Source organism: Mobula birostris, chromosome 2 (genome assembly GCF_030028105.1).
Source record: "Mobula birostris isolate sMobBir1 chromosome 2, sMobBir1.hap1, whole genome shotgun sequence".
NCBI lineage: Eukaryota > Metazoa > Chordata > Chondrichthyes > Myliobatiformes > Myliobatidae > Mobula > Mobula birostris.
In genome coordinates this window covers 55,381,007-55,399,996 of record NC_092371.1, presented here as the reverse complement: position 1 = coordinate 55,399,996, position 18,990 = coordinate 55,381,007, and the positions used below count along the sequence as shown (strand labels likewise).

Sequence of the window (18,990 nt, the reverse complement as noted above, 5' to 3'; positions counted from 1 at the left end):
TTCAGACTATATAGTTTGTAACAAATGGTTCATGATATTTTCTTTAAAAAATATTGGACAGCACGTTTCTGAAAACTTGAAGAAGTTATTTTTTGCAAAAATGAGATTATGCATTTTAGCATGACATTCCTGTACCAGCTAAAGGTATCAGCTTTAACAAACTTTTATTGGATACAATGCCTTTATAAAAGACACACAATCAAAAGGCACTTTACACAATTAAAATCTAACAAAGTTCAAATAGAATGATTCAGAGACACTGCAATGTCCAAAGATTGTTTACATTTTTAAGGAGTCTAAGAAAATGCTCTCAAAAATTAACCACTACTCATTCATTGATCTTAGAAACTACATGTGTTTGCAATGATTTCCTTAAATTAAACCTTAGGTCATTATGCTTATAAATTTGATACCTATTGGTGACTGACAGCATTCTGAGCCCAAGATCTTATGGATAAGGAATCAAATACAAGCTTCTATTTTGCTGTCAGCAACAAACCTGTGGTGGTCAATAACTAAAGAAATAAAACTCAGTAAACTCTGGGGCAGGGGATTTCACTTTTCCACTAATTCAGGGGGGAAAGTGAAGGTGAGTAGACAGGTAGTGCAGAGCACCCCTGTAGCCATCCCCCTGAATAATAAGTTTACCGTCCTGGATACTGTTGGCGGGGACAACCAACCGGATGTGAGCCACTGTGGCAGGGCCTCTGGCACTGAGTCTGACCTTGTGGTGCAGAAGGGTGGGACGGAGAAGAGGAGAGCTGTCATCATTGGAGACTCTATAGTCAGGGGAGCAGACAGGAGATTTTGTGGACGTGAGAAGGACACCCCCATGGTTTGTTGCCTCCCGGGTGCCAGGGTCCGGCATGTCTCTGACCAGGTGCATGACATCCTGGTACAAGAGGGAAAGCAGCCAGAAGTCCTGATACATGTTGGCACCAACGACATAGGCAGGAAGAGGGATGAGATCCTGAAGTGAGAGTTTCGGGAACTAGGCAGAAGGCTGAAGTACAGGACCTCAAGGGTGGCGTTCTCAGGATTGCTGCCAGTGCTACGTGATAGTGATGGTAAGAATTGGAGGAGATGGCAGTTGAATGCGTGGCTGAGGAATTGGTGCAGGGGGCAGGGTTTTAGATTTTTTGAATCATTGGGATCTCTTCTGGGGAAAGTGGGACGTGTGCAGATTGGATGGGTTACACCTGAACTCGAAGGGGAGCAATATCCTTGCAGGTAGGTTTTCTAGCATGGTTCAGGAGGGTTTAAATTAATTTGCAAGGGAAATGGGACCCGGAGTGATAAAGCAATGAAAGAAGTGCATGGAGTAAAGCCAGATCTAACATACAGAGAGGCTTTGAAGAAAAAGCAGAATAAAGGGTGTAAAGGTAGTAAAGTAGAAGGGCTAAAGTGCACGTACTTCAATGCAAGAAACATCAGGAACAAAGCTGATGAACTGAGAGCTTGAATGCATACATGAATTTATGATGTAGGGGCCATTACAGAGACTTGGCTGGCACCAAGGCAGGAATGGATTCTCAATATTCCTGGACTTCAGTGCTTTAAAAGGGATAGAGAGTGGGGAAAAGGGGAGGAGGGGTGGCGTTACTGGTCAGGGATACTATTACAACTACAGAAAGGGTGGGCAATGTAGCAGGATCCTCTTTTGTGTCAGTATGGGTGGAAGTCAGGAACAGGAAGGGAGCAGTTACTCTATTGGGAGTATTCTATAGGCCCCCTGGTAGCAGCAGAGATACAGCGGAGCAGATTGGGAGGCAGATTTTGGAAAGGTGCAAAAATAACAGGGTTGTTATCATGGGTGACTTTAGCTTCTCTAATATTGATTGGCACCTGATTAGTTCCAAGGGTTTGGACGGGGCAGAGTTTGTTAAGTGTGTCCAGGACGGATTCCTGTCACAATATGTTGACAGGCCGACTAGGGGGGACACCATACTAGAACTAGTATTAGGTAACAAACTGGGTCAGGTCACAGATCTCTCAGTGGATGAGCATCTGGTGACCACCGCTCCCTGGTCTTTGGCGTTAGCATGGAAAAGGACAGAATCAGAGAGGACAGGAAAACTTTTAATTGGGGAAGGCGAAATTATGTGGCAGTAAGGCTAGAACTTGCGGGTGTGAATTGGGATGATGTTTTTGCAGGGAAATGGACTACAGACATGTGGTCAATATTTAGAGATCTCTTGCAGGGCCCTGGTGAGACCACACCTGGAGTACTGTGTACAGTTTTGGTCTCCAAATTTTAGGAAGGACATTCTTGCTATTGAGGAAGTGCAGCAGAGGTTCACGAGGTTAATTCCCCGGATGGAGGGACTGTCATATGTTGAAAGATTGGAGCAACTGGGCTTGCATACACTGGAATTTAGAAGGATGAGAGGGGATCTGATTGAAACATATAAGATTATTAAGGAATTGGACACGCTAGAGGCAGGAAACATGTTCCCGATGTTGGGTGAGTCCAGAACCAGAGGCCACAGTTTGAGAATAAGGGGTAGGCCATTTAGTACGGAGTTGAGGAAAAACTTTTTCACCCAGAGAGTTGTGGATCCGTGGAATGCTCTGCCTCAGAAGGCAGTGGAGGCCACTTCTCTGGATGCTTTCAAGAAAGAGTTAGATAGAGCTCTTAAAGATAGCGGAGTCAAGGGATATGGGGAGAAGGCAGGAACGGGGTACTGACTGTGGATGATCAGCCATGATCACAGTGAATGGTGGTGCTGACTCGAAGGGCCGAATGGCCTCCTCCTGCACCTATTGTCTATTGAATTGGGATGATGTTTTTGCAGGGAAATGTACTATGGACATGTGGTCGATGTTTAGGGATCTCTTGCAGGATGTTAGGGATAAATTTGTCCTGGTAAGGAAGATAAAGAATGGTAGGGTGAAGGAACCATGGGTGACAAGTGAGGTGGAAAATCTAGTCAGGTGGAAGAAGGCAGCATACATGAGGCTTAGGAAGCAAGGATCAGATGGGTCTATTGAGGAATATAGGGAAGCAAGAAAGGAGTTTAAGAAGGGGCTGAGAAGAGCAAGAAGGGGGCATGAGAAGGCCTTGGCGAGTTAGGGTAAAGGAAAACCCCAAGGCATTCTTCAGTTATGTGAAGAACAAAAGGGTGACAGGAGTGAAGACAGGACCGATTAGAGATAAAGTTGGGAAGATGTGCCTGGAGGCTGTGGAAGTGAGCGAGGTCCTCAATCAATACTTCCCTTCGGTATTCACCAATGAGAGGGAACTTGATGACAGTGAGGACAATATGAGTGAGGCTGATGTTCTGGAGCATGTTGATATTAAGGGAGAGGAGGTGTTGGAGTTGTTAAAATACATTAGGACAGATAAGTCCCCGGGGCCTGACGGAATATTCCCCAGGCTGCTCCACGAGGCGAGAGAAGAGATTGCTGAGCCTCTGGCTAGGATCTTAATGTCCTCGTTGTCTACGGGAATGGTACCGGAGGATTGGAGGAAGGTGAATGTTGTCCCCTTGTTCAAAAAAGGTAGTAGGGATAGTACGGGTAATTATAGACCAGTGAGCCTTACGTCTAACATCAGAAAGCTGTTGGAAAAGATTCTTAGAGATAGGATCCCTGGGCATTTAGAGAATCATGGTCTGATCAGGGACAGTCAGCATGGCTTTGTGAAGGGCAGATTGTGTCTAACAAGCCTGATAGAGTTCTTTAAGGTGGTGTCCAGGCATATAGATGAGGGTAGTGCAGCGGATGTGATCTATATGGATTTTAGTAAGGCATTTGACAAGGTTCCACACGGTAGGCTTATTCAGAAAGTCAGAAGGCATGGGATCCAGGGAAGTTTGGCCAGGTGGATGCAGAATTGGCTTGCCTGCAGAAGGCAGAGGGTCGTAGTGGAGGGAGTACTTTCAGATTGTAGGGCTGTGACTAGCGGTGTCCCACAAGGATCGGTTCTGGGACCTCTACTTTTCATGATTTTTATTAACGACCTGGATGTGGGGGTAGAAGGGTGAGTTGGCAAGTTTGCAGGCGACACCAAGGTTGGTCGGAGAAATGTGAGGCAGTACACTTTGGAAGGACAAACTCCAATGCAGAGTACAAAGTAAATGGCAGGATACTTGGTAGTGTGGAGGAGCAGAGGGATCTGGGGGTATATGTCCACAGATCCCTGAAAGTTGCCTCACAGGTGGATAGGGTAGTTAAGAAAGCTTATGGGGTGTTAGCTTTCATAAGTCAAGGGATAGAGTTTAAGAGTCGCGAGGTAACGATGCAGCTGTATAAAACTCTGGTTAGGCCACACTTGGAGTACTGTGTCCAGTTCTGGTCGCCTCACTATAAGAAGGATGTGGAAGCATTGAAAAGGGTACAGAGGAGATTTACCAGGATGCTGCCTGGTTTAGAGAGTATGGATTACGATCAGAGATTAAGGGAGCTAGGGCTTTACTCTTTGGAGAGGAGGAGGATGAGAGGAGACATGATAGAGATATACAAGATATTAAGAGGAATAGATAGAGTGGATAGCCAGCACCTCTTCCCCAGGGCACCACTGCTCAATATAAGAGGACATGGCTTTAAGATAAGAGGTGGGAAGTTCAAGGGGGATATTAGAGAATGTTTTTTCACTCAGAGCGGTTGGTGCGTGGAATGCACTGCCTGAGTCAGTGGTGGAGGCAGATACACTAGTGAAATTTAAGAGACTATTAGACAGGTATATGGAGGAATTTAAGGTGGGGGGGGTTACATGGGAGGCAGGGTTGGCACAACATTGTGGGCTGAAGGGCCTGTACTGTGCTGTACTGTTCTATGTTCTATGTTCAAATGCTGTCTGAAAAGAGTTCCAGAGATTCCTAATTTTCAACAATGTTGATATTGAGTGTCATTATGGAGAACGTTGAACAAATCAAGTAATAAAGGATTTTATTAGAAACTCTTTAAGTACACTGGGAAAGATAAAATAGAATCAATGTTAAAACGATTAACAATTCTAAAAGCCCACAATTTAAAAATACTAGGGTACAAATCCACAAATCAGTTAGAGCACGAGGTTAAGCAATAATGGCTCTGTTACCCATTGGAAGAATACTTACACCGCAGTCAAACTTCAATATTTTGAAGAAATCTGAAATGGTTTGTAAAAGCTGTCTGATAAGTTCAGTAATGTGAAGTGTAAGCGGGGAAGACTACAGAATAGCTGAGGCCATGCAACAGCAGGGGACCATGGAATTTTATTTTTTACCTGCACACACATTCCAGAAGCTGATGTCAGACTGTCTCTTTTTTAAAAAAAAACAAGTTTGATAACCTTTCCGTTATTTTCCTCTGTAAATTCATGCAAAAATAAAATTCTAAAATCTTACTATGAAAAATGGAACTAGTAACTAAATTACACAAAATTCAGTACAAACTGTCGCGTGGTACAGTGCTTTACAGTATTGTACCAGTGACCCAGATTCCATTCCAGCCACTGCCTGAAAGGAGCTTGTATGTTCTCCCCACGTCCAAAGTCCAAAGTCCAGAGACCTACTAGTTGTAGGTTAATTGGTCATTGTAAATTGCCCTGGGATTAGGCTACAATTAAATCGGGGGGATTGCTGGGTGGCATGGCTCAAATTATCTCAATAGTTTAAAAAGAAACAAAAACTGGGGTTAAAGCATACTGAAGTTCTTCGCATCTGTCATCTACCTTACGCTATTGGTATGTAATAAATGTCAAATATTCTAGCCAGAGTGTTACGCTTTTACCCATTGTACTTAAAAAATTCGAAATGCACTCCATTAAAATACACAGGATCTAGAAGTTTAGAGTAACAACTAATTGACAGAGGGTAAACCTGAATATATATCCTGAATAATAAGCTTGCACAGTCATTCTGTTAACAAGATTTTAAGCAGGAGGAAAATAAATTCAAGAGTTCCAAAAACTTACGCATTGGATGCTTGGACATCTTGCCAGCTTTTGGTAAGATTCTGCTTGAGCTCATTGAAAGGAGTCAACCCTAACTTCCTTTTGATCTCTGAAGCGTGCTTTTCCTTGGCAGCTAGGACTTGCCGAAGTGTTGCTATTTCATCTTCAACCTGTACAAACAAAAACACATAAAAATTCTAATTCAGTTGTAATTTTTAAACATATTAATTGTTGCAATTTCCTTTTTCTATTGAACAAAGGTGAACTTATTCATTGACTTTACTAACTTGATTTATAAATTCATTTAAACATGCCAAAACAGCTGACAAAGTTAGTATCAGTGCAAAAAAAATGATTTGGTCACTTTCCATGGGTCTGTTGTGCTAATCAATAACATAGCTGAGGTAATGATAACCTCAAAACAACACTCCCACCTAACTTCTGTACCTTACCATCACTTTGCTTATCAAATCATTAGAGAGGAAAATAAAATGCTTTAGCTTCACCTTAAATGGGTGACCAGTTTATCTGCAGAGATAGTCTAACTATAGATTCTTTCACAATCCTTGCCAAATTGTTTGTCACAACCCCTCAGGATCTTGTGTTTCAATCATGTCCTCTATTGTCTGAACTCCAACAATTACATCTACCCCATCCAATCTTTCCTCTCAAGATAAGCTACCCTTTCCAGGTATAGTCCAGTAAACATCGGAACTGCTTCCAAGATTAGCTTGTTTTTAAGTATTTAGTCCAGTACTGTACAGAGTTCTTCAAATATGGTCTCACCAGTGCTCTATATAACTATAGCATATCCTCCCTACTTCTATAATCAATTTGTCTCATAATAAATTATAAAATTCTGTTAATGCTGGACACTAACTTTACCCTTGATATCCAAGAGCTCAGCAATCTTTGAGGTGTTTTTTTTTTTGTTTTTCTACCAAAATAGAGTGTTTCACATATCCCCCACAAGATTCTTTTTTCCAGATCATTGCCCACTTACTTGTGTATCCTTTGAAGCCTTTACTTCCCTCTTCGACTCATCTTTACATAATCAACAAATTTAGCAACCATGTCATTTGTACCCTCATTTAAACAAATTGGAAAAGAGGTTGAGACCCCAGCACTGACGTTTGTGGCAGGGTACTTGTTACATGTTGCCAATAGAAAAAGACCCACATTTCTGTATTATTTCTACATATCATTCCACAGCCAAAAACTGGGCGTAGCACTTGGTACAATTCCATGGAGTGAAGGGTATTTTCAGAGCTGGTTTTGGAAATTACTTGAAGAAATTCTAATGTTACAAAAGGAAAAACAAATATCCTACATGTGAAACTTCCAGAAAAATATCAGTTATGAATTACTGCAAAATTATTTTACCATTAATCTGAGGAAAACAAATCAGTTGCACAAATTGTTTTACACCAATGCAGGCAGTTCCAGAAACAGGATTTGCTTATTTCAAGTCATCACCTTCATCCAATAAAATAAACTGCTCTTCATTAGAAATTGACAAAATGATTTAAAAGACATTTACTTAAGCAAGCCTGACAAACTATGTGGGGTGATTGATAAGTTTGTGGCCCAAGGTAGAAGGAGTCAGTTTTAGAAAACCTAGCACACTTTATTTTTCCTACATTTACACACTTAGTCCAGCGGTCGTGGAGCATACAGATCCCTTCTTTGTAGAAGTTGGCGTCTTGGACCTCCAGAAAGTGGTCCACAGCAGGGGTGATTGATAAGTTTGTGGTCTAAGGTAGGAGGAGCTGAGTTATTCAAACTTTCTGCATTTTCACTCAGAGTTGAACTGCACGTGCATGTAACAAGAGCTGAATAATTCAACTCCTTCTACCTAAGGCCACAAACTTATCAATCACCCCTGCTGTGGACCACCTGGAGGACCAAGAAGCTCTCGTTACATGCACGTGCTGTTCAACTCTTTGAGTGATAATGCAGAAAGTTTGAAGTTAATAACTTATCTCCTTCTACCTCAGGCCACGAGCTTATCAATCACCCCTGCTGTGGACCACTTCAACAAAGAAGGGATCTGTATGCTCCACGACCGCTTAAGTGTGTACATGTAGGAGGGGACTATGTTGAAAAATAAATGTGCTAGGTTTTCAAAAATTGACTCCTTCTACCTTAGGCCATGAACTTATCAATCACCCCTTGTATTTGTCCAAATATTTACAGTTGGTTGTAATAAATTATGCCCTTAAAAAGACCCAATGAAAAAATATTTCCAAAAAACCCAGATGATTCTGTATTAATTAGGGGAAAATGCTACTAGTACCTTAGAAAATAAACTTAAAAGCAGTATTTTTCCCCAGTCATTTCATAGAATGACCCAGGGGATAAAAACAGAAGGGAAATAATGTGTGCCGCTCCAGGTCCATCCTGAAACTAGTCAAGGGAACCATTCCTCACTATGTTCCTTCCTGTCTCCACCCAGACAACAGAGGTGCATGTTGGAATTCATGAGCAATAACAACCATGCATTTCCTTCCTTTCATGTACAAACCTGAAAAATAAATGGGGGGAAAAAAGAATTCTCTGATGTAAGAGGATTCATCACCAACATACAAATTTTGGTCTCACTAGACAGAAATGCATACAATCTGACTGTGAGCAATAGGTAACAATCAATGATCAGGGATTATTGGTTTCTTCTCCATAGCCATTGGTGTGATAACTGGAAATGCTGCACTTTCTTAACATTTAGTCTAAAGATGTAGAGAATGTAAGGGAGAAAAAAAAGAGCCTATTGTACCCAGGATGTGAATATGTAATAAAACCACAGAATAAAATTAAGTTAGTATGTCTCCCGTGGTTCTGGAAAAGATCTGAAGGATAGTTATTTGAGGAACAGGAGGCAGAAGATATCCAGTGTGAGCAAAATAAAAAGCTCCATCAGGATTATACCATTTTATGAATCTAAGAAAATTTCATTAAGTAACACGTGAACAAATATTGGAGCTATTCAAATGCTTTTACAGGAATCGAGGGTTTCCTCTGGAAAATGTTACTAAATCAGCACAAAATATTACATTTGCACGTAACTTCTGAATTCATGTTGCAGCTATGAGGTAAGAATATTAATGGAAAAGACATGTACATGTTGATACCCAATCCCTGTAATTCCTGACAGCCAACAAAAGCCATTCATAGTTTTTGTCATAAAAGCTGTGAGTGATTTACAATATTTGTAGATTTTAACATTTAATATTAAACAATTGCACATCAAAATAAGTATTTGAGATGCTAAATTAAAAAAGCAAATAACTATAGTTCAATGCTGGACCAAATGGACTTCTGCACGAGATTCCACTAAGGACTCTGGCCAAAATACAAGTGTATAGATTAAATTATTAGGCATTAGCTTTTGTACATACATATGTTCTTGAAAATGTTTTCAACCAAGTCTTTAGAAAAAAAAATACTCGGCTGATAACAACCTACAAAGTTACATAAATACTATTGATAACCCGTGGGTGAAATGGACTCTTAAAATATGGAAAACTATTATAAAAGGATATAAACTAGTGAGACACATTGCAATTCTTAAATGGTGTGCATATGACTCAGATTTTACACCAAATAAACTGGATGCTAGATTTGAGGACTGGACAGCTAAAGGAATAACAGCTATATGCAATATAATGAAAGAAGGAACACTGTTCAATTTTGAAATGCTCAAAGAGAAACACTTATTAGAAAAACAAGACTTTTACCAGTATTTACAGATTGACAGTATGTTAACAGGACGATTAAAAATGTAACCAAGGCAAGTACATGTCTGATAGAGCTATTTAGAAAAGCATATAATTCAGACGACGGTAGTAGAATCATTTCAGACGACAGTAGAATTATTTCAAGTGTGTATAAGGGTTTGTCAAATCTTAAAACACATTCCACTTCATACATTAAAACAAAATGGGAGAAGGAAGGAGGGATAATAATATGAGGAAGTCTGGACAATAATATGGAGGTGTACCAGTTCACAGAAATGGAGGGAGTTAGGGTGGAAAAACTTGACAAGATATTTTATTACACCCTCTCAGAAATCCCATAATGATTGTAACCTCTCTGTTTGCGAAATCAAAATGCAAACCATTATCATATTTTCTGGGAATGCCCCGTTATCAAAGACTATTGGAGGGGGAAACATTATGCCCTACAAGACATCTTTAAATGTGAAATACCCTTAGAAAGTAAGACCACATATTTTGGGTATATACCTCAAGAATGGTTGAATAGATAAATATTTAATGAATATACTGCTGGTGGCTGGTAAAAAGACCCTTACCAGGAAATAGTGATCACAGGAGAGCCCAATTTTAAATGTATGGATGGAAATTACAATGGACATGTACAAAATGGAGAAGACAACAGCATCTGTTAATCATAAGTTGGAATAATTTGATTCATACTGGGAAAAATGGGTTAACTACATAACACCTCATAGGCCTGATTTTATTGTCACAAGTCAATAAATATGTTGTAAAAGAAACATCACTCCCTACTTTGTACATAGTTTTCTTCTTTTGATTGTTCTTTCTTTCCTCTCCTTTCTATAAGTGTATAATTCAGATAAATATTGTGGAGATTTGTGACAAATATGATATATATGTACAGTACCTGAAATACATCTTATGGAATTGTTTGTTTGATGAACTTCAATTTTAAAAAAATCACAAAAAAAAAAGGAAAAAATATTCTGCCAACAATACCTGCTAATTTACATTTCCTTTGCAGGAAATAGCTGCTCTGGATGAAGTGTAAGGAATCCAAGCTAAGTCAATTGGAAATTTTCCACTGCCACTCCCCTCAACCTGATGTTTTGAAACATAATTCCTCAAAAATGCAATTTGGTCGTAAAAACAGAAAATGCTTCAAATTATGCATAACTTGAAATGTGCATGAAAGGAAACCCTTACAACAGTCTGCAATATTACACAACAGCTTATCAGGTGACACCCATACTATAAAGGGGTGTTTAGTTTATGTTCCAAGAAAATTGTTATTTTGCGATTTTCCTGAAAAACACAGAGCCACAACATCTGTGCATTTGTAAAGAAACACAAATCTCAAAAATAAATTGTATTTATTCTGGTCCATCCCTACCCCACCCAAATTGCATTAGATCAAATTTTACTCTCTATCTCAAATTCTTGGATAGAGAGTTGTGAATTCTGTATGGTGAAAGATTTTTTTAAAACCAGCACACCCACAGGAATAGGGTCATTTCTACATATTTTCCTCTTAATTCTTATTTCTACTGGTAACCTTTCCTATGCAAGAACATACGTCAAACTTGCCGGTATCGTAAAACAAGGTTATATGAACTTTGATTAAATGAAATAATTACAAAGAGAAGATTGTTCTGACATATCACAGTTGTTACAAACAGCTTTCTTTTGCTTATGCAACACACATCAAAGTTGCTGGTGAACGCAGCAGGCCAGGCAGCATCTCTAGGAAGAGGTACACTCGACGTTTCAGGCCGAGACCCTTCGTAGGGTCTCGGCCTGAAACGTCGAGTGTACCTCTTCCTAGAGATGCTGCCTGTCCTGCTGCGTTCACCAGCAACTTTGATGTGTGTTGCTTGAATTTCCAGCATCTGTAGAATTCCTGTTGTTTGCGTTCTTTTGCTTATGACATCTGATACCAAGATGCTACACTTAAAAGTGAACAATATAGGAGGAAAAATCTCAATTTTAACATGCTTTTTGGCATTTGAATAGGATAGAAATGGACCAGTCATTCCATCACTAATTATCTAATAACAATGTAGGGAAAAAAGAAGTCATTTTGATTTCATCTTTAACCAACTCATGCAGGCAGGTCACTGAAAATAATGAGCAGCTTGGTTTCCAATCTGAAAAAAATCTATTGGGTAGGGTGGGGAGATATGTAAATAATATGGACCAATTATATGGCAAGTTCACATGTGCAATCACCTATGCATTTTGCACAATTCAAAAGCAATGGGTGTTGTCACAGTCAAGACTAATTAACAAGAAGAATCCAATTATTTCTTCATTCAAGAAAAGGGAATTGAACAATTTCCACAGCAGAATACTACAGTAAAGTATTATATATTTTTACAAACTATAGTATACATATTGGCTCCTTAAGGTTGTCATAGTCAAGGAAGGTAGTGGGGATAAATTCCTACTACCTATTAATTGTTCCCAATGCTGTGCATTTCAAATAGCCTCTGACAACCAAGTCTAGATCCTGGCCTTAATATGTGGCTTAGCTACTCAGCCCATTAGAACCATTTCTACTGACAGGAGAAGGGGCAAAAGTGGGTTACTGGCAGTCACTTCAGGCAAATGGGACTTATCAACTGTAGTCAGCAGCCCATCTAGAAGGAAAACACTGATCTCAAACCTTTGCTGCCTTGTAGCTACACCCACTCATGAGGGAGGCTTTGTGAGAAACCCTGAGGAAATATCTGGAGCTGGAGACCCTAAGGCAGTCCTACATTGAGTTCAACGCTAACTTGCAACTTCTGCAATACCGCTGGTGCTAAGATTGGTCTTTGCCATTCCTTTAGATTCATCACCAGTGTGGGGGGGGGGGGGGGGAGAGACAGCCTGCTGCATGGGCAACAACTTGCTCTCCATATCGTACTTACATGGCTTACGTACTGTCTTGTGCATCATGTAGATAGCTAGGATGCAATATCCACGGTTAACTCCGACCAGTGGAGGCCTCCAATAGGTATACATATTAATTTAGCTTCCTTGGTTAACTACAGAAAAATCCTAATGAATATTAGATAAAGGCTAAATGTCAAAATCAGTTGAGTTTTCTGTGCAGGATTTGATTTTACATTCAGTAAAATATTGAACTATTTGTCAAAAATAAATTTGATAAATTTCAGTAATAAAGTTGCTTCAAATTATACCAAAGCATTGTTTTTTCAAACATTCGAACTATACCTTGCTAAGTTCACATTTGAGCTCCTCAGTTTCCACTTCAGATAGTACTCCAAGTCCATCCCCACCTGCAGGAGTATCCACAGGAACATCAGTCATGTTTTCAGGTAGACCTTTGTTGGGAGAGTTAAGGTTGATATCTGTCACAGGTAATCAAACAAACAAACGAGTAAACAACCAGCAACAACGTTAAAAGTAAAAGTGAACCCAAGCCGCAGTAGTGAACCCAAGCACAAATGGATATGACAGTGAAACTGGTAACAAGATGTTTATCAAGACAAGAATGAAAACAAAGCAGGCTCCTGACTCCACAGCTATTAAATACGGTTTGTTAGAAAAGATATTACCACGCTAGGAATTTAAAATAATTATTCCAACATCGGTATGATAGCTATTAAACAAATAAATACTGGTTATGTAACCAAGTTAACATATATATTCAGCAAGTAATGGAGGCAAATGGCTTGATGGCCTTCAGTGCCTGGGGCTGAAATTTTAAAATTGTGAAGTACTGATGTAAGTGAACAGACATTTGCAAGACTGCATCTGAAGTACAACATACAGTTTTTGGTCCCATTACTTAAAGGATAACCTACCCTTCAAGGTAATCCAGAAGATATTCACTAAACTAACCCCATAGGGCTGGGGAGGATGCCCATAAAAAAAAATAAAAATCCTCATTCTTTCATGTCAGAAATAATGAGGGATTTGAAACATATAAAATCCTAAGGGACACAACACTGTGGATGTCAAGATGATTCCAGACTGAAGGAATATTGCATGTGGGAATGTGCAAAAAGCCCATCATTTAAAATTGAACTGCATAGAAGTTCCTACAGACAGTCTTGATTCTCTGGAATTCTTTGCCCCAGAGGATTATGAATAACTGGTTATGGGAGATATATGAAGGAGGTAGGTAGACTTTTGAAAGAAAGACTGTTGCACTGTGTTGAACAGCACGCAAGAGGAGCTGAAACATGGGACAAATCAGCTATGACCATATTGAATGGAGGGGTGGGGAGAAGAGTGTGCATGTACTGTGTTTCCAAAACATTGAAATGCGCAGGGTAAACTCCTTGAAAAAAATACAGGAGCTAATGTTTCCCTATCAAAGTTCAAAATAAAGATTATCAAAGTACATACATGTTACCATGTATGTTATTTCTTGTGGGTATTCATAGTAAATAGAAAGAATCAATAGCATCAATGAAAAACTGCACAGAGATGGGCAAACAACCAATATGCAAAAGACAATAAAACTGTGCAAAAACAAAAAGAAAAAAATTACAAATAAACAATAAACAGCAAGAACATGAATTTTAGAGTCCTTAAAAGTGAGTCTATAGGTTGTGAAATCAGTTCAGTATTGCAGCGAGTGAAGCTATTCCCCTCTGGTTCAAGAGCCTGACAGTTGTGGGTTAACAACCGCCCCTGAACTTGGTAGTGTGGTATTTGAGGCAGCAGTAAGAAGAGAACTTAGCCTGGATGGTGTGGTCCTTGACGGATGCTGCTTTCCTGCACAGCACTCCTTGTAAGACTCAGTGGTGAGGAGGGCTTTACCTGTGATGGTTTGGTTTGTATCCACTACTTTTTCAAGGTTTTTACATTCATAGAAACATAGAAAATAGGTGCAGGAGTAGGCTATTCGGCCCTTCGAGCCTGCACCGCCATTTATTATGATCATGGCTGATCATCCAACTCAGAACCCTGCCCCAGCCTTCCCTCCATACCCCCTGACCCCCGTAGCCACAAGGACCATATCTAACTCCCTCTTAAATATAGCCAATGAACTGGCCTCAACTGTTTCCTGTGGCAGAGAATTCCACAGATTCACCACTCTCTGTGTGAAGAAGTTTTTCCTAATCTTGGTCCTAAAAGGCTTCCCCTCTATCTTCAAACTGTGGCCCCTCGTTCTGGACTTCCCCAACATCGGGAACAATCTTCCTGCATCTAGCCTGTCCAATCCCTTTAGAATCTTATACGTTTCAATCAGATTCCCCCTCAATCTTCTAAATTCCAACGAGTACAAGCCCAGTTCATCCAGTCTTTCTTCATATGAAAGTCCTGCCATCCCAGGAATCAATCTGGTGAACCTTCTTTGTACTCCCTCTATGGCAAGGATGTCTTTCCTCAGATTAGGGGAACAAAACTGCACACAATACTCCAGGTGTGGTCTCACCAAGGCCTTGTACAACTGCAGTAGTACCTCCCTGCTCCTGTACTCGAATCCTCTCGCTATAAATGCCAGCATACCATTCGCCTTTTTCACCGCCTGCTGTACCTGCATGCCCACTTTCAATGACTGGTGTATAATGACACCCAAGTCTCGTTGCACCTCCCCTTTTCCTAATCGGCCACCATTCAGATAATAATCTGTTTTCCTATTTTTGCCACCAAAGTGGATAACTTCACATTTATCCACATTAAATTGCATCTGCCATGAATGAATTCGAGGGCATTGATGTTTTCATACCAGAATGCTATGCAACCAGTCAATATACTCTCCACCACACACTTGTAGAAGCTTGTCAAAGTTTTAGATGTCATACCGAATCTACACAGGCTATTAAGAAAATAAAAGCACTGCTGTGCCTTCATTGTAATGATAATGCCGAGGAATTAAAAGTTCCTGATTCACTGATGAATGACAGTCATTTGTGATTGAGCATCATCCTTTATGATTACAAAAGACAAAGATGAGGTAGATCTTCCAATGTCTTAAAATCAAAGAATTTCTGCGCAGTGAACAAATCTGCACACCGTTTCCTTTCAGCCACTTCATGTATTCTGTGGGTCAACATTAACTTTTGTACTATTTAGTGATATAACATTCTCCCATAGATTTTACTACAGAAGTTGGGTATTATTCTTGAATAGAGGCATTTAGTTGCAGATCCCATAATGAATTTACAAGTAAAGGAATCACTCTGGGTAATAGTAAACATAAATCCCTTAAATCCCAAGTAAATATAGTAGACTGCACAGTGAACAAATGTCAGACGCACAGTAAGTAACTGGACTGATGCAGATTGCTTTAACAATCTTGGGCCGAGAAGGACTAAGTCAGTCACAAGGTTTTCGCATCAAAAATTTATCCAGTGACCCATGCTAGAAAGAAAACAGGTGCTTCAATGAGTGTGGGGAGGGGGAGGGGGAGGGGGAGGGGGAGGGGGAGGGGGAGGGGGGAGAGAGAGAGAGAGAGAGAGAGAGAGAGAGAGAGAGAGAGAGAGAGAGAGAGAGACAGAGAGACAGAGAGACAGAGAGAGAGAGAGAGAGAGAGAGAGAGAGAGAGAGAGAGAGAGAACGAACGAAGGATTGAGCTTTCTTGAAACTTGGTATAGTCAAATAGTCTGCTTCCGCTGACTGGCTACCAATTCCTTTTGAACAATGGCAAGAGACTGGAAGGACATCTGGTCCCTGTGAAGCCATAAATCCCAACAGGATTTAGTTGAGCAAGAACAGACCAAAAAAAGCTTAATTTGCTAATGGTACTACTTCCAAGCACTGCTATAAATTAGGGGGGAAAAAAAATTGTAGTACTGGGAAATGAAATACTGCTTCCAGTCAGGGAATTTCCTTTTCACAGCTGAAGGTGTAAATATTATTCAGTGTTACCACAGCTTTTCTGGAATTAAAAAAATCTATGCTATTTGAACATTACTACAACCGAAGAATCAAATTGTGACAAGACAATTGTTGAAACCTCAACATAAAATGTTAATAATGCTATCACATTTAGATTCCATAAAAGGATTTGATAAACACGTTCATGAATGGCTTACCAACTTTAAAATATCACTGTTCCTTCATTATTACTGGACCTAAGTCACCCAAGTCCCTCCCCAATAACATTGTGAAATTACATTAACCAAGACTGCAACAATCCAAGAGGGTGGCTTACCACCACCACAAGAGCAATTAGAGTCAGACACTCACAACATTGTCATCACCAGCCACACCCATACCTCCAATGGTGGATTTTTTCAAAAAAAAATCTCAATTTTCCAAAATCCTGTAAAAGTGGAGCAGTTAGAAGTGCATAAACCTAACTCTGATAGCCAATGTTCAGGATGTATAACACTTCACCAAAACAATTTCTACTAATGTGTGATCCAATTAACTATTTCTCAACTGAAAATGGAAGTAAACATTTAATCAACATCCAACATGAATGCTCCAAATATCCAAAATAAAGGCTATCAACTTTGGAACAATCAGGAACTTCCTACGTTATTGCTAGTTCTACACAACTTTGGCAAGTGAAGGCAATTAATTTTTCACATCCATTTTGCCTAAGCCATTTCAATGTGTAACATTCTCAAAGCTTCAGAGAGAGACAACAGCCATACACTACACTTTAGATAATATTGTACTGAGATATTACATACAGACTAATAACACGCACATTGCATATATTCAATCTAATTACAAGTGCAACAGAATCCACTGAACATTAAAAATAAAACAGTACTTTAACGTTTAAAATGCTTATTTAAGTAATTTTATTCCATGGATAAATAAATGAGAATCTCATATTAATACAAACAAATAAAATACAAAGATCTGCAAAGGCAGCCAAGCAATTACCAGCATTCCTAAGCAGTTTTTAAAAAAAAATCCCACCCCCCCACTTCAAAAACAAGTATTGCAGCCAAAAAAAAAGAGCTGATGGTTAAATTATAAGCTGCCAACGTCAACTACAGCTTCGGAGTACAATTTGCCTGGCTTGTTTTGTTGTGTTTAGCCTTGGCCTAACCCTCTTCCTGTGATTCAGGCCTGATTCCCCCAATTTCCGGCTGGAGCAGTGGCCAAGCCTCAAACGCACACGAAAATGGAAAAGCTCCCCAACTGCGCGTGACACTGTCGCGCGGTGCGAGACAGTCAACGAAAAGTGCCAACGGTGCTTGTACCTTGATTTGGAGCGTCCATAACGAGGGAACGTGAAGCCTCTCAAACTATTAAATCAGGACACCGCCACAAACCAGCCCACCAGCCAGCCCGGCGCCGTGAGGAGACGTCAGCCGGTACCACGTCAGCAGCAAGGCCACGTGATTCCGAGCCCGAGTGACAGGTGGCGAAGTAAACAGTGCGCAGCGCCTTGAGCCTGAGCAGCTCGGAATCACCAAAAATTCTTGTAGCAAAACATCAGCCACCTGAAGCATGAGCTATAAACTGTTGGGAATAAACACTTCTTTTTTACATTTTTAATTTGTTCATATTCTTACTTTTAAAGCGAGGTGCATTTTTTAAATAAAAATCGGACCATCGAAGTCGAATTTATTGCCACATGGACACGTACTTATATCAACAGGTGCAATGAAACACTTGTAACAGCATCACAGGCACGGAGCATCAGATGAGCAACATTCACAAGGAGAAACAAATTCAACAAATTATACACAATTTTTACAAGTCACACTTTTTACTACTTCGGGGTAATTATATATGGAATTATCTGTCTGGATAGCACACAAACAACAGCTTTTCACTGCATCTCAGTACATGTGACAATGTGCTCTCTAATTAAAAGAAAGCTGAGCGGGATCCCAGTGGGAGTGACTTGATTCAGGATAATTGTCACAGCTCAAATTCCACTTCTTCCTATTATTTCTCTCATCCAGACAAATTTATCTTCGACAGTTTCAACTCAGAGGATCTGAGACAGTAAGATTATCAACTTGAACCATTAACTCAGTTTCTCTCTCTAAATACAGTATATTGTCTGAGCTGAATAATTCCAGCAATGTTAATTTTATTTCATATTACCAGCATCTGCAGATTTTTTAAACTTTTAAGAGAAATCTATTACCTTATTTTGAAATATTTTGTGCTTTGAAAAAGAAGCTTAGATCACAAGTGCTACCATATCCCCAGACTGTTTGGCATCCACTTGTTAAGGAAGGATGCTGTGGATGCTGCGAGGACCTCTCTTGGCACAAGGAGAGACTAGGAATCAGGCTGGATGGTCCCTTCAGTGGTTAAAAAGGCTAAGCATGTCTTGGCCAGACCGCAAGTAGGGGTATTCAATATCTTGGAAAGACTGGGACAAGATGTTAGGCAGCATGCTTGATTACAGTTCGATTCCACAATTAGTGAGGAAGTACATCAGCTTGAAAGATTTGAAAGTTGAATGGATATAGCTAAGAAATATCAAAGGCAGAG

At 40.0% G+C, this 18,990-nt stretch overlaps 1 protein-coding gene across 4 annotated transcripts in view; it reads right to left on the bottom strand.

Annotated features, from left to right (window-relative positions):
• The window catches only part of tpd52l2b (tpd52 like 2b), a 68,580-nt gene extending 50,720 nt beyond the window's left edge, over nucleotides 1-17,860 (bottom strand). For 2 of the 4 annotated variants that reach the window (XM_072241299.1, XM_072241315.1), the window contains exons 1-3: nucleotides 17,739-17,860; nucleotides 12,832-12,968; nucleotides 5,900-6,048 (exon numbers count right to left, since the gene is read on the bottom strand). In XM_072241299.1, the coding sequence (XP_072097400.1) occupies nucleotides 5,900-6,048; nucleotides 12,832-12,968; nucleotides 17,739-17,757 (305 nt within the window). In that variant the 5' untranslated portion in view covers nucleotides 17,758-17,860. The remainder of the gene's footprint in view (nucleotides 1-5,899; nucleotides 6,049-12,831; nucleotides 12,969-17,738) is intronic. The other 2 variants (XM_072241308.1, XM_072241322.1) reach the window with 2 other exon arrangements.
• Nucleotides 17,861-18,990: the final 1,130 nt, after the last annotated feature.